Source organism: Bufo bufo, chromosome 2 (assembly GCF_905171765.1).
Source record: "Bufo bufo chromosome 2, aBufBuf1.1, whole genome shotgun sequence".
In the NCBI taxonomy this organism is placed as follows: Eukaryota; Metazoa; Chordata; class Amphibia; order Anura; family Bufonidae; genus Bufo; species Bufo bufo.
The window spans coordinates 665,114,276-665,138,254 of record NC_053390.1 but is presented as its reverse complement, the minus strand read 5'-3'; the positions used below and the strand labels follow the sequence as shown (position 1 = coordinate 665,138,254).

General features: G+C 42.5%; 1 protein-coding gene across 11 annotated transcripts in view; it reads right to left on the bottom strand.

Moving 5' to 3' along the window:
* The window catches only part of GRIA2 (glutamate ionotropic receptor AMPA type subunit 2), a 255,259-nt gene that overhangs the window by 117,913 nt on the left and 113,367 nt on the right, over positions 1-23,979 (bottom strand). For all 11 annotated transcript variants that reach the window (XR_005776366.1, XR_005776367.1, XM_040418588.1 and 8 more), the window contains 2 exons: positions 14,340-14,536; positions 13,978-14,031 (listed from right to left, as the gene is read on the bottom strand). Coding sequence is in view for 9 of the 11 variants with exons in the window: in XM_040418588.1 (XP_040274522.1) it covers positions 13,978-14,031; positions 14,340-14,536 (251 nt within the window). In the remaining 2 variants the exon portion in view is untranslated. The remainder of the gene's footprint in view (positions 1-13,977; positions 14,032-14,339; positions 14,537-23,979) is intronic.

The following is a 23,979-nucleotide window of genomic DNA, read 5'->3' as shown; positions in this document are numbered from 1 at the left end:
ATACAGTATGACTAAGTCAATCAGTCATCTGCATGGGTATTATAGTATTAATTGCAGTTAATGTATTAATACGTGCCGCTGTGTTTACCGGATGTCATGGTTGGTCCATTGCTTTTTTCTTTGGGTGCTACATAGTTAAAGGGGTTATTCAACACCTATAATGCCCCCCAAAATGGCCGGGCACCTCATACGTATCCCGCTCCCCATCACCCATGTCGCTCCTGATGCCCGCACAGCCACATTTGCATCTCCGACGAGGAAGGCTCGTCCCAGTCATGGCCTGCTATTTGATCCGCGTGACAGGGAGATGTAGTGGCGGCCGTGTGGACATCAGGAGCAATGCGGGTGACTGGGAGTGATGCAAGTATAACCTGTATGAGGTGCCCGGGCATTTTGGGGGCATTATAGGGGTTGGAAAACCCCTTTAATTTCACTGTACAGATTGCTTGTTTTCCGAATGCAAATCTAAATCATAGCATGAATATTATATTTTGAAGTATAACACATATTCAAATCTTCCCCTGTGATTCCAATTCTTTGTCCAAAACCCCAAAAAGACAAATAAAAAAAGTAATTTTCATAGGGGTCAATGATATGTTTTCAAATGAACAAAATCAATTATATCTGCAGTAGATATGACTGTTGATTGAGAGATATATTATTACTACCACAATTTAGGTTGATAATCTGCAACTACAGTATATGTTGGGGGGTTGGTTTTACCTTTGTCTGGACCAAAACTGTATAACAATAGGTTAAACTAGATGAACTTGTGTTTTTAGTTCTTTTTACTTTTCTATACTAAGCTTACTTCTTTTAAACAAATCGGAGCCTAAATGCAATGATCTTGTGGAGCTGCCTGACTGTCAATACAACATTCAGCAATGTCAAGTATGGATTGCCCTTTATATTAGTCAGACACAGCATGACTGCATTCTAATTAGACATGGGAAATCTATCTATCTATCTATCTATCTATCTATCTATCTATCTATCTATCTATCTATCTATCTATCTATCTACCCAACTAACTAACTACTGTAACTAACTAACTAACTAACTAACTAACTAACTAACGCTTTCTCTCTCTATCTAGAAAGAAGATTAAAGGAGTTTCTAGGACTTACAGACTATGTACATCTTAGGAGGCAATTTTTGCTTGTGATTGCATTTTACTAATTTTTGGCTAAAAATCTGATTTTCAATTGGCCTTTATTAAAAATATTATATTGAACTGTTCTGTCACAAAGGGTTAAATGTTTTTCTAACTCTATGACTGGTACTTTCAGTTTGTGCCAGTCATTTAATGACCCTTATCTCTAAACTACTAAGGAGTCATAAACACTTATTTAAGCTACATTCTTATTAGTAAGATAAGAACTGAGCTATAATGAGTGTTTATAATGTCAGAGAGCAGAGATAAGGAGCCCGTCAGCTCCTCAACTAACAGAAAAGAGAGAAAATCCAGAGGGCATATCAGCTCTGTACAGAAAAACGAGTTCCATATTTTTAATAAACACCAGTTGAGAAAATGGTTTTAGCTTAAAATGAGTACAATGCAATAATGATAATAATAAAAAAAAAATCCCCCAAAGGTGTACATAGGCTTTAACTGTTGATGACTTATCCTTAGTACAGGTCATTGATATCCGATTGGTGAGGGTCTGACTCTCGGCATCTCTGGAGATTAGTTGTTTTCACTAGCAGCATCTGAAGCAGGCATGGCGCTAAACAGCTGGGTACCCTTTGTAGCAGTTGTGCCTGGTGACGGCAGTGCTGCTCCCATTGAAGTGTATAATGCTGTGTAGTTCTGGTGTTGATAGTTGGATCCCTGCTAATCTGATACTGATAATTAGGAATGAGGGAATCGACTTTGGATAAAACATCCGAAGTCGATTCGCATAAAACTTCGTTCTAATACTGTACGGAGCGGGAGCTCCGTACAGTATTAGAATGTATTGGCTCTGATGAGTCTAAGTTATTGCTTCGTGAAGTCTCGCGGGACTTCGCACAATAACTTCATAAATTTATTTTTACTGTAAAAAAACATTTCCCAAACTCGGGTTTCGTTCCAAGGAACCACTTGGAACCGAACCCAAGTTTGGGAAATGTTTTTCTACAGTAAAAAAAAATTTATGAAGTTATTGTGCGGAGTCCCACGAGACTTCACGAAGCAATAACTTTGGCTCATCAAAGCCAATACATTCTAATACTGTACAGAGCTCCTGCTCCATACAGTATTAGAACAAAGTTTTATGTGAATCAACTTCAGATGTTTCATCCGAAGTCGATTCGCTCATCTCTACTGATAATCTAACCTAAGGATAGGTCCTCAGTAGTTAAAGGGGTTTTGCCACTTCAGCAAATAGCATTTATTATGCAGAGAAAGTTTCCATGGTTACGACCACCCTGCAGTCCAGCAGCATGGCTGTGCTTGTACACTATAGAAAAAAGGACCAGCTTACGTGAACTCCCACGGTCCCGGCCACCAGAGAGGCTGGCATTTTTTCTCATAGTGTGCAAGCACGAGCACCACTGCTGGGCTACAGGGTGGTTGTAACCATGGAAACGAGCAGTGTATAGTGTGATAGAAAAATGAACCAAGCCACCAAAGGAGGCAATATGGACGATCACAATACATTAGTAAGTGCCTGGTATTAACTTTCTCTACATGATAAATGCCATTTGTTGAAGTGACACAACCCTTTAAGACCGCCCCCGGTCAACTATCAGTGACTGAGAGCTATGTACATATGTATACACACTTAGGCCTCATGCACACAAATGTATTTTCAGTTTGCATTTTTTGATGATAAAATGCAGACCCATTAATTTCTATGGTGCCGCAAAAAAATGTATACAGCACACGAATGTTATATGTGTGCTGTCCGCATCCATTTATCATGTAGAGAAAGTTAATACAAGGCACTTACTAATGTACTGTTAGTATCCATATTGCCTCCTTTGCTGGCTTGTTTCATTTTCTATCACATTATACACTACTTGTTTCCATGGCTACAACCACCCTGCAATCCATCAGCAGTGCTCATGCTTGCACACTATAAGAAAAAATGCCGGCCTCTGTGGTGGCTGGGACCCTGGGAGTTCACGTAAGCTGGTGAGTTTTTCTATAGTGTACAAGCACGGCCATGCTGCTGGACTGCAGGGTGGTCGTAACCATGGAAACTTTCTCTGCATGATAAATGCTATTTGCTGAAGTGGCAAAACCCCTTTAAGTCCTGGAAATCCCTTTAATTTGTATGTTACAAACATGGAGACTTTTTGGCCTCAAAGAATGGATGGTATAAAGTATCCTTTTGAGGTCTACTGTACATTGAACATTGCTTACATGGCTGGAATAGCATACTGTATATGTTAAAGGGATTGCTTGGCCTAGGAGAAATGGTTTGGTCCTGTGACCACTAATTCCAATCACTGGCCTGAGGCCTCATGCACACGACCGTTGTGTGCATCCGTGGCCGTTGTGCCGTTTTCCGTCTTTTTTCGCGGACCCATTGACTTTCAATGGGTCAGTGGAAAAATCGGAAAATGCACCGTTTTGCAGCCACATCCATGATCCGTGTTTCCTGTCCGTCCAAAAAATATGACCTGTCCTATTTTTTGGACAGACAACGGTTCACGGACACATTCAAGTCAATGGGTCCGTGAAAAAACAAGGATGCACACAAGATTGGCATCCGCGTCCGTGGCCGTAGGCTACTTTCCCACAGACGGATCCGCAGATCCGTCTGCATAAAAGCTTTTTCAGAGCTGAGTTTTCACTTCGTGAAAACTCAGATCCGACAGTGTATTCTAACACAGAGGCGTTCCCATAGTGATGGGGACGCTTCTAGTTAGAATATACTTTGAACTGTGTACATGACTGCCCCCTGTTGCCTGGCAGCATCTGATCTCTTACAGGTGCTGCACCTGAGGGGTTAATTGTGCGTATCATAGCCCCCTGTAAGAGATCATGTGCTGCCAGGCAGGAGGGGGCACACCCCCCTCCCTCCCCAGTTTTAAATTCATTGGTGGCCAGTGGGCCCCCCTCCCTCCCCTGTAGTTAACACATTGGTGGCCAGTGCGGCCGGCCCCCCCTCCCTCCCCTGTAGTTATCACATTGGTGGCCAGTGCGGCCGGCCATCCCTCCCTCCCCTGTAGTTAACACATTGTTGGCCAGTGCGGCCGGCCCCCCCTCCCTCCCCTGTAGTACTGTAGATTCATTGGTGGCCAGTGGGCCCCCCCTCCCTCCCCCTCCTAATTAAAATCTCCCCCCCTATCATTGGTGGCAGCGGAGAGTACTGATCAGAGTCCCAGTTTAATCGCTGGGGCTCCGATCGGCAACCATGGCAACTAGGACGCTACTGCACTCCTGGTTGCCATGGTTACTTAGCAATTTTTAGAAGCATTATACTTACCTGCGAGCTGCGATGTCTGTGACCGGCCGGGCGCTCCTCCTACTGGTAAGTGAAAGGTCTGTGCTATAAGCAATGCGCCGCACAGACCTTTCACTTACCAGTAGGAGGAGCGCCCGGCCGGTCACAGACATCGCAGCTCGCAGGTAAGTATAATGCTTCTAAAAATTGCCCACTGGCCACCAATGAATCTACAGTACTACAGGGGAGGGGGGGCCGGCCGCACTGGCCACCAATGTGTTAACTACAGGGGAGGAAGGGGGGGCCGGCCGCACTGGCCACCAATGTGTTAACTACAGGGGAGGGAGGGGGGGCCGGCCGCACTGGCCAACAATGTGTTAACTACAGGGGAGGGAGGAGGGGGGCGGCCGCACTGGCCACCAATGTGTTAACTACAGGGGAGGGAGGGGGGGCCGGTAGCACTGGCCACCAATGTGTTAACTACAGGGGAGGGAGGGGGGGCCGGCCGCACTGGCCACCAATGTGTTAAATACAAAGGAGAGAGGGGGGGCCGCACTGGCCACCAATGAGTTAAATACAGGGGGGGAGGGAGGGGGGGGGTCTGCCCCCTGCTGCCTGCCAGGCAGCAGGGGGCAGTCATGTACACAGTTCTTTTAGTATATTCTAACCTGAAGCGTCCCCATCACCATGGGAACGCCTCTGTGTTAGAATATACTGTCGGATCTGAGTTTCACGATCTAACTCAAATCCGATGGTATATTCTAACATAGAGGCGTTCCCATAGTGATAGGGATGCTTCAAGTTAAAATATACCATCGGATTGGAGAAAACTCTGATCCGATGGTATAAAAGGGACTCCTGACTTTACATTGAAAGTCAATGGGGGACGGATCCGTTTGCAATTGCACCATATTGTGTCAACGTCAAACGGATCCGTCCCCATTGACTTGCATTGTAATTCAGGACGGATCAGTTTAGCTACGCACGGCCAGGCGGTGTCAGCACCAGACATCTGAGAAGCTCTGACAGACGTCCTTCAGAACCTCCTCCTTGAGGTTCCTTTTGTTTTGCTTTCATTTTCTCATCTCGTTAGCCTCTCTCAGCTGTCATGTAGTTGCACTGATTGCATCCCTTTAAATCCCTTCCCATACTGCATCACTTTGCGGTTTATACAACTTCCTGGAGTATATGCATGCTGGATGCTACTACTGAGTCTTCTACAGATAAGTTTTGTTTATTCATTTGTATTTTCCTGTTTGCTGGATCCCAGGAGATCCTGACTCCCTCCGTATCAAGTGTAGGGAGCCGGTGGTCGTGTCCCCTCACTATTATAGGGTGTCCAGGGGTTATTCAGTCGAGGTACGAGGATATGCGATTTTCTACCATTGAGAAGTTTGCATAGGCTGAGCAGTTTAGGGAGAGAGCCAGGTCTGTTGCAGGGCTATCCCTTTGGTTCCTTAGTTTTGGATCCATTCAGCCGGATCTTCCTTTTGTGTCTTCTAGTTTGCTGTACACCTTCCGTGACATTATAAACCGCCAAAACCGTCTCAAGCATGGATCCGGTTTCACTTTTGACTGAACACATGCAGGGTCTTTCATTGGAGGTAGCAGATCTCCGTAAAACTGTTTCGCAGTTTCAGGTGACCGGTTCAGCTTGCGTTCATGGAGTTTGTTCTGAGCCTAAGATCTCGCTCCCGGATACGTTCTCCGGGGGTAGTGAGAATTTTGTTTGTTTTAGAGAGGCTTGCAAACTCCATTTTCGCCTACTTCCCCATTCCTCTGGTGATGAGGAGCAGAGGGTGGGGATCATCATCTCGCTGCTCAGGGATAACGCTCAGTCCTGGGCTTTTTCGCTGCCGGTGGGGGCACGGCCCCTCTGTTCAGTGGATGAATTCTTTTTAGCCCCGGGTCAGATATATGATGATCCGGATCGTATTGCTCTGGCTGAGTCTAGATTACGTCTTTTATGCCAGGGTAAACAGTCCGCAGAGATATATTGTTCAGAATTTCGGAGATGGGCAGCTGATACTGGTTGGAATGATGCTGCACTCCGAAGTCAATTTTGCCATGGTCTTTCAGAGGGATTGAAAGATGCATTTGCCTTTCATGAGAGACCTACCTCCTTGGAGTCTGCCATGTCTCGGGCCGTTCGTATTGACAGGCGTCTTAGAGAGAGAGGAGAGATCACTCCTTCCTGTCATACTCAGTCCAAGGACAGTGTGGCGGTCTCATTCAGTGCACAGGGGTCTCAGTCTCTCTCAATCCCCTCTGAGCAGGAGCCCATGCAGCTGGGTTTGCTTGCCTCTAACAATAGAGGATTCAGCTCTCATGGGAAGGTTTGTTTCTGTTGTGGAGGTATAAATCATTTGGCAAATGTTTGTCCCTCTAGGAGATTCAGGCAGTTTTGAGAGTATTTGAGAGTATTAAAGAAACAAAAAGAAAAAAATCCTCTAAAAACGTTCCATCTGTTACTATTGGCAAGGCTGATGCGGAAATTGAAGGTTTTCCGTTTGCTTGTAGTTCCCGTTTTGTTCTACCTGCCAGGGTGGCGCTAGAGAGCAAGAATATTTTTTGTGAGATTTTTGTAGATAGTGGAGCAGCTGTCAATCTTATTGATAATCAATTTGCTATAACTCATGGTTTCCAGGTATGCACTTTGGGAAAGGATATACCTGTTTTTGCTATTGATTCCGTTCCACTTTCTCAGAAATTGTTAAAGGGCATAGTTCACAATATCCATTTGATTGTGAGTGATACTCATGTTGAGGATGTGTCATGTTTCGTCCTAAACGGGTTGCCTACTCCTCTAGTGTTGGGGCTACCCTGGCTCACTAAACATAACCCCACCATTGATTGGCAAGCGAGGCAAATAAATGGTTGGAGTGACTTTTGCAGAGAGAATTGCCTCACGACATCTGTTTCAGAGGTTTCTACTAAGACTGTACCATCTTTCCTCTCTGAATTTTCAGATGTGTTTTCTGAGAGTGGTGTTCAGGAATTGCCCCCTCACAGGGAGTACGATTGCCCTATTAATCTCACCCCAGGCGCCAAGCTGCCTAAATCTCGTTTATACAATCTCTCCCAACCTGAAAGGGTCGCTATGCGTGCTTATATCTCTGAGAAAGGGACACATACGACCCTCGAAGTCACCTGTTGCCGCAGTTTTTTCTTTGTTAAGAAAAAAGATGGTTCTTTAAGACCATGTCTGGATTTCAGGGAGCTGAACAGTATCACAATTCGTGACCCTTATCCGCTTCCTCTGATCCCGGACCTGTTTAACCAGATTGTGGGGGCTAAAGTTTTTTATAAATTGGATCTAAGAGGGGCATACAACCTGGTCAGGGTCAGAGAAGGAGACGAATGGAAGACGGCCTTCAATACCCCTGAGGGCCATTTTGAGAATTTGGTTATGACTTTTGGTTTGATGAATGCTCCAGCTGTCTTTCAGCATTTTGTGAACAGCATTTTTTATCATTTAATGGGGAAATTTGTATTAGTGTATCTGGATGACATTTAGATTTTTTCTCCTGATTTCAAAACTCATAAGGAACATTTACGTCAGGTCTTGCTCATCCTGCGGGAGAATAAATTGTACGCTAAACTGGAAAAATGTGTGTTTGCGGTTCCAGAAATTCAATTTCTGGGGTTTCTTCTCTCCGCTTCTGGTTTTCGCATGGACCTCGAGAAGGTCCGCGCTGTGCTTGAGTGGGAGCTTCCTGAGAATCAGAAGGCGCTAATGCGTTTTCTGGGTTTTGCCAATTATTACAGGAAGTTTATTTTGAATTATTCCTCTGTTGTTAAACCACTCACTGATATGACTAGAAAGGGGGTAGATTTTTCCTCCTGGTCGGTAGAGGCGCGTAAGGCCTTTTCTAATATCAAGGAGAGTTTTGCTTCCGCTCCCATCTTGGTACAACCTGATGTCTCTCTGCCCTTCATAGTTGAGGTTGATGCTTCTGAGGTGGGTGTAGGTGCGGTCTTGTCTCAGGGTCCCTCTCCTGCCAAATGGCGACCGTGTGCCTTTTTCTCGAAGAAACTCTCCTCCGCAGAGAGAAATTACGATGTGGGAGATAGGGAGTTGTTGGCCATCAAGTTAGCTTTTGAGGAATGGCGCCATTGGCTAGAGGGAGCCAGACACCCTATTACCGTGTTTACTGACCATAAAAATCTGGCCTACTTGGAGTCAGCCAAGCGTCTGAACCCGAGACAGGCCAGATGGTCTTTGTTCTTTTCAAGGTTTAATTTTGTTGTCACCTTCCGACCTGGGGTTAAGAATGTGAAGGCGGATGCCCTGTCACGTTGTTTTCTGGGAGGTGGGAATTTTGAAGACCCGGGTCCCATTTTGGCTGAAGGTGTGGTGGTCTCTGCTCTTTATCCTGAATTGGAGGCAGAGGTTCAGGTAGCCCAGTCAGAGGCTCCTGATCTTTGTCCTCCTGGGAGGTTGTTTGTGCCTCTCGCTTTGAGACACAAGATTTTTAAGGAGCACCACGATACTGTCCTTGCTGGGCACCCGGGGGCAAGAGCCACAGTGGATCTCATCGCTCGGAGATTCTGGTGGCCGGCGCTTCGTAAGTCGGTTGAGGGTTTTGTGGCAGCCTGCGAGACCTCGTGCCAAAGTCCCTCATTCACGGCCATCAGGTCCTCTCCTTCCGTTACCCATTCCTTCCCGTCCTCGGACACATCTGTCCATGGACTTCATTATGGACCTGCCTCGTTCCTCGGGGAAGACTGTGATTCTAGTGGTGGTGGACCGTTTTAGCAAAATGGTGCATTTTATTCCTTTTCCTGGCTTGCCCAATGCTAAGACGCTGGCGCAGGCATTTATTGATCACATTGTCAAATTGCATGGTATTCCTTCAGACATTGTCTCTGATAGGGGCACACAGTTTGTTTCCAGATTCTGGAAGGCCTTCTGTTCTCGCTTGGGGGTTCGGTTGTCATTCTCTTCTGCTTTCCACCCGCAGTCAAATGGTCAGACAGAGCGCGTCAATCAGAATCTGGAGACATATCTGCGCTGTTTTGTGGCGGAGAATCAGGAGGATTGGTGTTCTTTTTTGTCCCTTGCTGAGTTTGCTTTAAATAACCGTCGTCAGGAGTCCTCTGATAAGTCACCATTTTTTGGTGCACATGGGTTTCATCCGCAGTTTGGGACATTCTCTGGAGAGGAGTCTTCTGGTTTACCTGATGAGGACAGATTCTCCTTGTCTTTGTCATCGATTTAGCAAAAGATTCAGGATAATCTAAAGAGCATGAGTGAGAGATATAAGCGTGTGGCGGATAAGAGACGTGTGCCTGGTCCGGACCTGAATGTTGGTGATCTGGTGTGGTTGTCTACTAAGAATATCAAATTGAAGGTTCCCTCCTGGAAGTTGGGTCCTAAGTTTATTGGGCCTTACAAAATCTTGTCCATCATCAATCCTGTTGCCTACCGTCTTGATCTTCCTCAGACTTGGAAGATCCATAATGTTTTTTATAAGTCCTTATTAAAACCTTATGTCCAACCCATTGTACCCTTGTCTTTGCCTCCTCCTCCGATTGTGGTTGATGGTAATCTTGAATTTCAGGTCTCTAGGATTGTGGATTCTCGTGTTGTCCGCGGTTCTCTCCAGTACCTCGTTCATTGGGAGGGTTATGGTCCTGAGGAGAGGATGTGGGTCCCAGTGACGGACATTAAGGCCACTCGTCTCATCAGGGCTTTCCATAGGTCCCATCCTGAGAAGGTGGGCTCTGAGTGTCCGGAGTCCACTCGTAGAAGGAGGGGTACTGTCACCACCAGACATCTGAGAAGCTCTGACAGACGTCCTTCAGAACCTCCTCCTTGAGGTTCCTTTTGTTTTGCTTTCATTTTCTCATCTCGTTAGCCTCTCTCAGCTGTCATGTAGTTGCACTGATTGCATCCCTTTAAATCCCTTCCCATACTGCATCACTTTGCGATTTATACAACTTCCTGGAGTATATGCATGCTGGATGCTACTACTGAGTCTTCTACAGATAAGTTTTGTTTATTCATTTGTATTTTCCTGTTTGCTGGATCCCAGGAGACCCTGACTCCCTCCGTATCAAGTGTAGGGAGCCGGTGGTCGTGTCCCCTCACTATTATCGGGTGTTCAGGGGTTATTCAGTCGAGGTACGAGGATATGCGATCTTCTACCATTGAGAAGTTTGCATAGGCTGAGCAGTTTAGGGAGAGAGCTAGGTCTGTTGCAGGGCTATCCCTTTGGTTCCTTAGTTTTGGATCCAGTCAGCCGGATCTTCCTTTTGTGTATTCTAGTTTGCTGTACACCTTCCGTGACAGGCAGACACCAAAACGACTTTTTTTTTCATGTCCGTGGATCCTCCAAAAATTAAGGAAGACCCACGGACGAAAAAACGGTCACGGATCACGGACCTACGGACCCCGTTTTTGCGGACCTTAAAAAAAACGGTTGTGTGCATGAGGCCCTAGCAGTCACATGTGTGAAAACGCAATGTCACTAGCAGTCATGGGTCCCAACCATTTCAAGTCTGGTGGGGATGGGACATGGCCAGGAATGGGGCAGTGACATGGAAAAGGTGGGATAACAAGTTACGACCATTGGGGTTGTGGGCTGCTAGGGTGGACAACCCCTTTAATTATTGCAGTAGAAACAATAACAAATATGGTCAGAAAAGGGTAGAAAACTATCCCAATGCAAACAGTACTTCAGTGAGACAAAGGGTCCAACATTATCACTAATAGCATACTGTAGGCAACTCATGGGTCATGACTGATGATAAATTAAATAAAAGTTTCTTGGATAGTCATAGGTCATGGTTTATATCAAATTGGTTTAACTTGATTTGTCACAAATGATAATGACCATGCATAACTATTTAGGTAGCAGGTGTTGTATGGAACATTTATTTTTCTACAGTCCATCTAAAACTGAAGATGAAATATTCAAACAACCGCCATTAGTTGCTAGATTACAATCCTAGACTATTTCTTGCGCCATTAATTTCCTAATCAGAATCAGCTAATTGGCTGAACTGCTAGCACCAGAATATAACTGCCAGGCTGACAACTGGAAAGAAAACACGATAAAACGAAATATAATATGCATAAAATAAATAACAAAGTAAACTTAGGCTACTTTCACACCTGCGTTAGGTGCGGATCCGTCTGGTATCCGCTTGTATCCGTTCAGAACAGATCCGTTTGCATTACCATGAACAAAAAAAATATTTTTGGTTTTGTTTTGTTTTTTTGTTCATGATAATGCAAACGGATCCGTTTTGACTTACATTGAAAGTCAATGGGAGGCGGATCCGTTTTCAATTGCACCATATTGTGTCAGTGAAAACTGATCCGTCCCCATTGACTTACATTGTAATTCAGGACGGATCCGTTTGGCTCCGCATCGTCAGACGGACACCAAAACGCTGCAATCTGTGTTTTGGTGTCCGCCTCCAGAGCGGAATGGAGGCTGAACGGAGGCAAACAGATGCATTCTAAACGGATCCTTATCCATTCAGAATGCATTGGGGCTGAACTGATCCGTTTTGGGCAGCTTGTGAGAGCCCTGAAACGGATCTCACAAGCGGACCCAGAAACGCCAGTGTGAAAGTAGCCTAATATGTAAATGAACATATGAAATTTTAATAAAACTGTGAATGAGGGCTGGTACAACATGTAATAATCCCAAAAACATTAAGATAACTGCAGGTTCTAAATGTTGGGAAACTGAATTCTATGGATGTATTATTATTATTATTATTAGTGTTGAAAATGCTAATCAGTATTTTTTTTATATATTTGTTTTAAAGGATTCACTTTACAGGACATTCTGGGCTGTTACTGCTGACCTGTCATTTACTCTTAGGCCTAGTTCACACGAACGTATGGCTTTTTCAGTGTTTGGCAGTCCGTTTTTCACAGATCCGTTGTTCCTTTTTTTGTTTCCGTTGTGTTTCCGTTTCTGTTCCGTTTTTCCGTTCTGTTTTTCCATATGGAATATACAGTATACAGTAATTACATAGAAAAAATTGGGCTGGGCATAACATTTTCAATAGATGGTTCAGCAAAAACAGAACGGATACGGAAGACATACGGATGCATTTCCGTATGTATTCCGTTTTTTTTGCGGACCCATTGACTTGAATGAAGCCACGGAACGTGATTTGCGGACAATAATAGGACATGTTCTATTTTTCAACGGAACGGAAAAACGGAAATACGGAAACGGAATGCATACGGAGTACATTCCGTTTTTTTTGCGGAACCATTGAAATGAATGGTTCCGTATACGGACCGTATACGGAACACAAGAAAACGGCCCGTACACTTGCAAAAAAAAACGATCGTGTGAACTAGGCCTTAATCAAATGATTTGTATAAAGTCAAAGTATATAATAAAACATTCATCTGAAGAGTGAGGCTCTCTGGTATTTACAGTGCATGGTATGGAGATCCAGCACACCAGCATAATCAGTGGATGGGATAATATCACTTGGTATTTGGTTTGTTTGTTACTAGTATTATGTTTTCTTTTTTTTCTCTACGCAACATTTTTGTAACTGCAATAACATGTAAAATGAATAAATAAATAAATAAATAAATAAAACATGAATTGGATAGATTAAAAATTTAGAATTATAATATATTAGAATATTGTTTAAGACCTATTTCTATCTGTAAAGAATAAATCTCAGGCAACTGGACTTACTGTAGATTTCTTGAAAATGTTTCACTCGTTCTTCCAACGAGCTTTCTCAATTCTGAGCGAGTACGTCCAGTTGCCTTGATTTATTCTTTAGAGATATACCATGACCGGGATAAATGAGAACCTTCACAGACATATTTCAGACTGTACTGGTACAGACCGGATTTTAGGGTCCATGTTATGGTCACGCACTGCTTGATTCTACTGAGCCAAATTCAGTCTGCCATAGAACCCTGTGGCAATCTAATTCCGTTCAGTAGACGTTAGGGATATTATATCTCTAATATAAATTAATGTAAATACAGGTGCAATGTGCCCATGTGTGGAAGCCCTTTTTTAGTGTGTGAAAGATTTACAATATGCCAGATATTTAAAGAAGAGTATCCTATTAAATAGCATTTGTTAACTATTGGTAAAAATGAATAAAGGACTATTACCCCTGGAGTAGTATTTGTACAGTTACATCATGGTAAAATACAAAATTTACTAAGATATTTACTGATAACAGCAAGAGATGAAAGGCATTACCTGGCTCATTAGAGGTTACTGTAAGTAGCAAGTTACAGAAAATGAAGCTCTATCTGATCTGTATACAGTCATAGTAATACGGTACATGGCACAATGGCATTTCATGCCAATACAATGTGGTACAGTACATTGCACTTATGATGTGAATAGTGACTTGTCTAAGCAAAGTAAAAAACTAGTTTTAATAAAAACAAAATAGAAATACATTAGCTCGGTTGAACACTACCTGCACACTATGGGGTTAATTGAGTATTAATTGAATCATAATTAATATATTATTCACAAGATCTCAAAATCTTTTAAATATTTGAGAATGTTAAGGCAAAAATCAACAAAACATATATTTTAGTATACTTCTTGTACATTTGAGACAAATATTAAGGGGCACTTACCAGATTTGCTATGATATAATGGTATCCTTTAACATGTTTACCAATGGTGATTACCTAGGAGCAAAACAAAATAATAATCAAATCCTCAACTGCTGAATATTATTTTTTTCTTTTAAAATTGATTTAATTAATGCACAAAAAGAAAACTGTAAGCCTTCTTGTATACATAATAGTATAATGAGATACATTTAAAAATATAGTATAGCTGTGATTCTACCTATTTAGCTTTCCCCAGTATAGACTGCCCAGCACACGTAAAATATAAATGTATCAATGTAACAGCATTTGCATTGTGGGGGGATAACCTTATTCAATAATGTGCGTCGTACCCAGCATATACATTTATAGCATTTATGACAGACCTGATCCACAATGTCGTTTACTTTGTCCCTCTCACAGTCAAGAATCACCCGTCTTTCCTTTTTTAATTCCAGATCCTGGAAGAGGGATCGGTACGTTTCATCTTTCCTGTCATTGTTAATGTTGCCTACATTGATTGCTGTCACTTGCCATTTCTTCTCAGCTGCAGAATCCAGCACAGCTTGCAGTGTTGATAAACCTTTAGGTACAGAATATTGGACATAAATACAGTCAAGATCAACAGTAACCTGGGGTGTAAAGAGATCTGTCTACAGTCGTGGCCAAAAGTTTTGAGAATGACACAAATATTAGTTTTCACAAAGTTTGCTGCTAAACTGCTTTTAGATCTTTGTTTCAGTTGTTTCTGTGATGTAGTGAAATATAATTACACGCACTTCATACGTTTCAAAGGCTTTTATCGACAATTACATGACATTTATGCAAAGAGTCAGTATTTGCAGTGTTGGCCCTTCTTTTTCAGGACCTCTGCAATTCGACTGGGCATGCTCTCAATCAACTTCTGGGCCAATTCCTGACTGATAGCAACCCATTCTTTCATAATCACTTCTTGGAGTTTGTCAGAATTAGTGGGTTTTTGTTTGTCCACCCGCCTCTTGATGATTGACCACAAGTTCTCAATGGGATTAAGATCTGGGGAGTTTCAAGGCCATGGACCCAAAATGTCAACGTTTTGGTCCCCGAGCCACTTAGTTATCACTTTTGCCTTATGTGCCACCGTGCCGGTGCTCCATCGTGCTGGAAAATTCATTGTTCTTCACCAAACTGTTGTTGGATTGTTGGAAGAAGTTGCTGTTGGAGGGTGTTTTGGTACCATTCTTTATTCATGGCTGTGTTTTTGGGCAAAATTGTGAGTGAGCCCACTCCCTTGGATGAGAAGCAACCCCACACATGAATGGTCTCAGGATGCTTTACTGTTGGCATGACACAGGACTGATGGTAGCGCTCACCTTTTCTTCTCCGGACAAGCCTTTTTCCAGATGCCCCAAACAATCGGAAAGAGGCTTCGTCGGAGAATATGACTTTGCCCCAGTCCTCAGGAGTCCATTCACCATACTTTCTGCAGAAGATCAATCTGTCCCTGATGTTTTTTTTGGAGAGAAGTGGCTTCTTTGCTGCCCTTCTTGACACCAGGCCATCTTCCAAAAGTCTTCGCCTCACTGTGCGTGCAGATGCGCTCACACCTGCCTGCTGCCATTCCTGAGCAAGCTTTGCACTGGTTGCACTCCAATCCCGCAGCTGAATCCTCTTTAGGAGACGATCCTAGCGCTTGCTGGACTTTCTTGGACGCTCTGAAGCCTTCTTAACAAGAATTGAACCTCTTTCCTTGAAGTTCTTGATGATCCTATAAATTGTTGATTGAGGTGCAATCTTAGTAGCCACAATATCCTTGCCTGTGAAGCCATTTTTATGCAACGCAATGATCGCTGCACACGTTTCTTTGCAGGTCACCATGGTTAACAATGGAAGAACAATGATTTCAAGCATCACCCTCCTTTTAACATGTCAAGTCTGCCATTTTAACCCAATCAGCCTGACATAATGATCTCCAGCCTTGTGCTCGTCAACATTCTCACCTGAGTTAACAAGACGATTACTGAAATGATCTCAGCAGGTCCTTTAATGACAGCAATGAAATGCAGTGGAAAGGTTTTTTTGGGATTAAGTTAATTTTCATGGCAAAGAAGGACTATGCAATTCATCTGATCACTCTTCATAACATTCTGGAGTATATGCAAATTGCTATTATAAAAACGTAAGCAGCAACTTTTCCAATTTCCAATATTTATGTAATTCTCAAAACTTTTGGCCACGACTGTACATTAGAAGTGCTCTGACCATTTCTAAGATTTTTTTCCTAAATATAAATATGCGGAATACAGATTACCATACAGTATGAAGCCATAAAAGTAAAAACTGAACCTGTATGATTTTTTTTTATTAAAACCTACCGTAAATGTGATTAAATAAAATTTTGTACTGTACTTTACTTTTTTTTATTTTTATTTCCTAGCGAAATAGGTGTCTGAAGTTCAGGCACATATTGTTCTTTAGAACCCTTACTCCATTACACTGCTGTTTATGGGCATACGGACTCCCCTGTGGCCGTACTGAGTGCTGTACCTGGTGCACTACTGCTCCTGCCTGTACCAGTTCTGCTCTGCTAAACCCTGGTATACATGTGTTATGTCAGGCTTTAGCAGAGCTAGCACAGGCAAAGGAGTTATGTGCTATGGAGCTCCTGCCCTGTGTTCATTCCACTAATAATCTGCATGCCAGCAATAAAGGCTAGTAACAGTGCAGGGCAGGAGCCAGTCAATGTTCTTCTGAGCAGAGGGGGTGGTGCCGTTAAACTAAGGTGTGGGACGATACTGCATAATGAGGAGGTGTGCTTGGGCTCTAAATAAAGGCGGTCTAGGCACTGCAGGGGGCGTTACTGTGCTCAGTGGGTGAAGAATATCGCCCCTCTGGGCACCTTCAGGGTTCATTTGCATAATACAAAGATCGCTTTTTTAGCAAAATGAAAGCAATATAAGAATATATAATATTAGAAAGAAAACCACTGCAGGAGATAAGGTATTTTATTAAACATGGCAATGGTGAGAGCTTAATATGGTCAAACCAGGTGACAGATTCCCTTTAAACTGTAATGTGTACGTGTATTGGAGCCTATAAAGAAAAAAAAAACATAAATGATTAAAAAAACGGTGAATGTTTTCTTTACCTCTCTAGTTTGGCCAAAGACAACAATGAGTATTTCTAGAATAGAAATAGCTTTAGAAAATATTTATACAGAAAAGTGTACACCTGGAAAACACTGGGGATTCTATTTTATTTCATATTTGTGTGTGTTGTTCAAAGATATCGATAGTATCCACTATAACAGTGACATCTACAGCCCCCCATCCCTTAACACTGACCCCCTCACAGTGCCCCGTCTCCTTAAAATGGGACCTCCACAGCAGCCCACCCCCTTAACTTTGACCTTCACAGCAGCCTGCCTGTTTAACATTGACTGCCACAGTACCCCGCTCCCTTAACAGTGACCTCCATTGTACCCCGCTCCCTTAACAGTAACCTCACAGTACCCCGCTGCCTTAACAGTGACCTCACAGTACCCTTCTGCCCCATTAACAGTGACCTCCACAGCGGCCCGCTTCTTTAACAGTGGCCTCTACAGCAATCTGCCCCTTAACACTGACCTCCATAGCGGACCGTCCCCTTAACTGTGACCTCCACAGCAGCCTGCCCCTAGGGTGGCCCGAGGTCCGGTTTTAGGCCGGACAGTCCGGCTTTCAGACTCCCTGTCCTCCGTCCGGCGCAGGGCCTGGACAGACACAGAGATATCCTTTTGAACAGCTCACTCCCAGACAGCAGCACTGTGTTGTCTAAGCGTGAGCTTCAGGGAGAAAGTCAAGCTCCCTCCCACCCCTGCAGCTGACAGAAGTTGATTTTTACCTTCATTTTTTCAATCCCTGTCGGCTGCGGAGTGGGAGGGAACCTAACAGGGGCGGAGGCGTGGCTTAGCTGGACCTGGGGGTGGGATTTTTAAGGCCATCTTTTAAGGGTGTCCTGAATGGCCAGCCTACCTGCCCCCTTAACTGTGACCTCCACAGCACTCCGCTCCCTTAACAGTGTCATCCACAGCGCCCTGTCCCTTTAAAGCTAACCTACAGCAGTGAAGAAAAATGTCTGGGTTGTTATGGAAACCTGGTGTAAAACTGTGTGTATGTGGAGACTAAGGGCCTGCAAGCTTTTATTGGCTGATAAGAGTCATGTGACCAGGCTTTTATTGGCTAATGCATTTTTTGGGAATATCTCAGGAACAGTACATGCTAGAGAGCTGAGACCCGGTCTAAAACCTTAAGGACACCTGATGTATCTTTAGCGGACATACATGCACACACACATACATACAATCAGCTTTATATATTAGATATTAATGGCAGGTTGTTGCTGCTTTATCCTGGCAAAGTTACAAAGAGTCACAGGGTTTGAACCCTAGATAGAAAACAACATAATTCCCTGGAGATGTCTATTGGGATAATTGAAAGGTGTTTAAAGCCGCTAGAGACTAAAATATCTGAAACTAAAGCTTGAAAACTACAGTGCGTCAAAGCTATTGACACTTTTTGGGGCATTTGTTATAACTGCATTCTAGTCTTTTTGGGGTAAAATCATTTTTTTCAATTGTTTTTTGATGGATGAGCATATTAATTCTGCACAAATCTAATTCATTAAGAATTGTCCAAAAGAATTTAGTTTTAACTAACCCAAAACCTTTAATTTGTCCAGCACCAATCATTCAAAATGACAGACACCATTTTACATTTCAGAAGACATCGGCTACTAAAAAGGATCAGTAAAAAAAAAATGTTTACCCAAGGCCATGTATGTCACTGTCGCTTTGACATTACTAATGCTGCCTTGCTTTTAACCACTTCCAAACCGGGCCATTTGCCCCCTTTCAGACCAGGCCTAATTTTGCAAATCTGACATGTGTCACTGTATGTGGCAATAACTTTGAAACGCTTTTACTTATCCAAGCCATTTGGAGACACATTGTACTTCATGTTAATGGTAAGTTTGAGTCAATATGTTTTAGCTTTATTTATAAAAAAAATCCAAAAGTTAATGGAAATTTGAAAAAATTCACTGTTTTCTAAATTTAAATCTCTCTGCTTTTAAGACAGATAGTGATGCCCATATGTCTACTTTATGTTGGCATCATTTTGGTAATGTAATTTTATCTTTTTAGGATGTTAGAAGGTTTAGAATTTTAGAAGCAATTTTAGAAATTTTTAAGAAGATTTACTGTCAGCTTTTTTAACCTCTTAAGGACATAGGGCGTACAGGTACGCCCTTGTGCCCTGGTACTTAAGGACACAGGGCGTACATGTACGCCCTGTGTATTTTCGATCACTGCCGTGCGGCTAAATGCGCGGGGGGGTCCCGTGACCCCCCCATGTCGGCGATCGCGGCAAACCGCAGGTCAATTCAGACCTGCGGTTTGCTGCGATTTCTGCAGTTTCTGGTCCCCGCGGTCCCTGACCAGAAACTTTATATGACCTCAGAAACTTTATATGCCTAAAAAAAGTTTTATTCACCCCCCCCTGCACCCCCGAATGATTTTTATGGTGGCGGGAGGTGCAGGGGGAGGGTTGCGGGCGGTGTGGGCGGTGCGGGAGGCGGGCGGTGCGGCAGGCGGGATCGCGATCCCCCGCCCGCCTCCCCTTGAAAATTCATTGGTGTTCAGTGGGTATACCAGGGTGCCAGCACATTGCTGGCACCCTGGTATAAACGGCTGACATCTGCGATGCGATGTCAGCCGTTTAACCCTTTCCATACAGCGGTCCGTACGGACCGCTGTATGGAAAAGGTTAACAGCGCAGGGAGCTCCCTCTCCCATCGGGGGGCTGCTGTGCCTTTGCAGCCCCCCGATGGAGAGGGAGAGAGCCCCCAGACAGCCCCCCGAGAGATCCCCTCCTTACCCTTCCCCGTCTGCGAAGTTCTGAGCAGACGGGGAAGGTTCCCATGGCAACAGGACGCCTCTCAGGCGTCCTGCTGTCCATGGTGCTGAACAGATCTGTGCTGAAAGGCATAGATCTGTTCAGTGTAAGTAAAATACAGTCCAGTACAATATATATTGTTCTGTACTGTATTATACAGACATCAGATCCACTGGATCTTCAAGAACCAAGTGGGTCTGGGTCAAAAAAAAGTGAATAAAAGTGAAAAAAAAGTAAAAATCAAAAAACACATTTATCACTGCTAAAAAATGAAAGAAATAAAATTCCCTACACATGTTTGGTATCGCCGCGTCCATAACGACCTGATCTATAAAACGGTCATGTTACTTTACCCGAACGGTGAACACCATAAAAATAAAAAATAAAAAACTATGATGAAATTGAAATTTTGCCCACCTTACTTCCCAAAAAAGGTAATAAAAGTGATCAAAAAAGTCGCATGTACGCCAAAATTGTAACAATCAAACCGTCATCTCATCCCGCAAAAATCATACCCTACCCAAGATAATCGCCCAAAAACTGAAAAAACTATGGCTCTTAGACTATGGAGACACTAAAACATGATTTTTTTTATTTCAAAAATGAAATCATTGTGTAAAACTTACATAAATAAAAAAAAAGTATACATATTAGGTATCGCCGCGTCCGTATCGCCCGGCTCTATAAAAATATCACATATCACATGATCTAACCCCTCAGATGACCACCGTAAAAAAATAAAAATAAAAACGGTGTAAAAAAAGCCATTTTTTGTCATCTTACGTCACAAAAAGTGTAATAGCAAGCAATCAAAAAGTCATATGCACCCCAAAATAGATGCCAATCAAACCGTCATCTCATCCCGCAAAAAATGAGACCCTACTTAAGATAATCGCCCAAAAACTGAAAAAACTATGGCTCTTAGACTATGGAGACACTAAAACATTTTTGGGGTTTTAAAAATGAAATCATTGTGTAAAACTTACATAAATAAAAAAAATTGTATACATATTAGGTATCGCCGCGTCCGTGACAACCTGCTCTATAAAATTACCACATGATCTAACCTGTCAGATGAATGTTGTAAATAACAAAAAAAAAAACGGTGCCAAAAAAGCTATTTCTTGTTACCTTGCCGCACAAAAAGTGTAATATAGAGCAACCAAAAATCATATGTACCCTAAACTAGTACCAACAATACTGCCACCCTATCCCGTAGTTTCTAAAATGGGGTCACTTTTTTGGAGTTTCTACTCTAGGGGTGCATCAGGGGGGCTTCAAATGGGACATGGTGTCAAAAAAAACAGTCCAGCAAAACCTGCCTTCCAAAAACCATATGGTGTTCCTTTCCTTCTGCGCCCTGCCGTGTGCCCGTACAGCAGTTTACAACCACATATGGTGTGTTTCTGTAAACTACAGAATAAGGGCCATAAATATTGAGTTTTGTTTGGCTGTTAACCCTTGCTTTGTAACTGGAAAAAAAATATTAAAATGGAAAATCTGCCAAAAAAGTGAAATTTTGAAATTGTATCTCTATTTTCCATTAAATCTTGTGCAACACCTAACGGGTTAACAAAGTTTGTAAAATCAGTTTTGAATACCTTGAGGGGTGTAGTTTCTTAGATGGGGTCACTTTTATGAAGTTTATAATCTAGGGGTGCATCAGGGGGGCTTCAAATGGGACATGGTGCCAAAAAAACAGTCCAGCAAAATCAGCCCTCCAAAAACCAAACGGCGCACCTTTCACTCTACGCCCCGCTGTGTGCCCGTACAGTAGTTTACGGCCACATATGGGATGTTTCTGTAAACAGCAGAGTCAGGGCAATAAAGATACAGTCTTGTTTGGCTGTTAACCCTTGCTTTGTTAGTGGAAAAAATGGGTTAAAATGGAAAATTAGGCAAAAAAATGAAATTCTCAAATTTCATCGCCATATGCCAATAACTCTTGTGCAACACCTAAAGGGTTAACGACGTATGTAAAATCAGTTTTGAATACCTTGAGGGGTGTAGTTTCTTAGATGGGGTCACTTTTAGGGAGTTTCTCCTCTAGGGGTGCATCAGGGGGCTTCAAATGGGACATGGTGTAAATAAACCAGTCCATATAAATCAGCCTTCCAAAAACCCTACGGCGCACCTTTCACTCTGCGCCCTGCTGTGTGGCCGTACAGTAGTTTACGGCCACATATTGGGTGTTTCTGTAAACGGCAGAGTCAGGGCAATAAAGATACAGTCTTGTTTGGCTGTTAACCCTTGGTTTGTTAGTGGAAAAAATGGGTTAAAATGAAAAATTAGACTCAAAAAATGAAATTCTCAAATTTCCTCCCCATTTGCCAATAACTCTTGTGCAACACCTAAAGGGTTAACAACGTATGCAAAATCAGTTTTGAATACCTTGAGGGGTGTAGTTTCTTAGATGGGGTCATTTTTGGGTGGTTTCTATAATGTAAGCCTCGCAAAGTGACTTGAGACCTGAACTGGTCCCTAAAAATTGAGTTTTTGTAAATTTCTGAAAAATTTCAAGATTTGCTTCTAAACTTCTAAGCCTTATAACATCCCCAAAAAATAAAATATCATTCCCAAAACAATTCAAACATGAAGTAGACATATGGGGAATGTAAAGTCATCACAATTTTGGGGGGTATTACTATGTATTACAGAAGTAGAGAAACTGAAACTTTGAAATTTGCAAATTTTTCCAAATTTTTGTTAAATTAGGTATTTTTTGGTGCAAAAAAAAATTATTTTTTTGACTCCATTTTACCAGTGTCATGAAGTACAATATGTGACGAAAAAACAATCTCAGAACGGCCTGGATAAGTCAAAGCGTTTTAAAGTTATCAGCACTTAAAGGGACTCTGGTCAGATTTTCAAAAAATGGCCTGGTCCTAAGGTGTAAAAAGGCTGTGTCCTTAAGGGGTTAAGGACCAGTTCAGTTCTGAAGTCACTTTGTGGGGCTTACATAATAGAACTAACCCATAAATGACCCCATTTTAGAAACGACACCCCTCAAAACTATTCAAAACTGGTTTTAGAAACGTTGTTAACCCTTTAGGTATTCCAAAGGAATTAAACCAAAATAGAGGTAAAATTTCAAAATTTCACTTTTTTTGCAGATTTGCCATTTTAATACATTTTTTCCAGGAACACATCAAGGGTTAACAACAAAACAAACCTCAATATTTATTACCCTGATGCTGCAGTTTACAGAAACACCCCATATGTGCTTGTATGCCACTTTATGGGCACACGGTAGGGCTCAGAAGGCAAGAAGCACCATATGGCTTTTGGAGGGCAGATTTTGCTGGAATGGTCTTTAGGCACCATGTTGTATTTGAAGAGACCCTGAGGTATCCCACAGTAAAACCCCCCCAAAAATGACCACATTTTGTAAACTACACCACCCAAGGAATTTTTAAGGGGTGTAGCAAGCACTTCACTCAACAGGTATTTTAAAGAATTTAGGCCCAAACTTTCTTTTTCACAAAAGATAACAATATCCCCCCACAATTTGCTACCCACTTTATTCTGAATGCAGTAACACCCCAATTGGGGTCGTAAACTGTTATTTGGGAATACGCCAGGGCTCAGAAGGGAAGGAGCGGCATCTGGATTTTCTAACATGGAATTTTATGTCATGGTTTTTAAGAGCGATAACTTTTTATTGGAACCATTTTGGGGTACATTTGGCTTTCTGGTTGCTTTTTATCTCATTTTTTTGGGAGCTGAAGTAAAAAAAAAAGTTGAATGGTGTAATTTTTATATTTTTCTTTTTACATCGTTCACTGGATGGGGTAGATCATGTGATATTTTTTCAGATCCGGTCATTACGGACACAACGACACCAAATATGTCTAGTTATTTTGTATTTTCACGTTTTACACAATAAAAACATTTTTCGAAAAAAAATCATGTTTTTGTGTTGTCATTTTCTTAGAGCCATATTTTTTTTTCTATTTTTCTGGCTATTGTATTGTGTGAGGGCTTGTTTTTTGCAGGACGAGGTGAAGTTTTTATTGCTACCATTTTGGGGTACATACGACTTTTTGATTGATTGATATTATGGTTTTTGTGAGGTCAGGTGACGGCATAATTTTTTTTATTTTTTTTTACACCG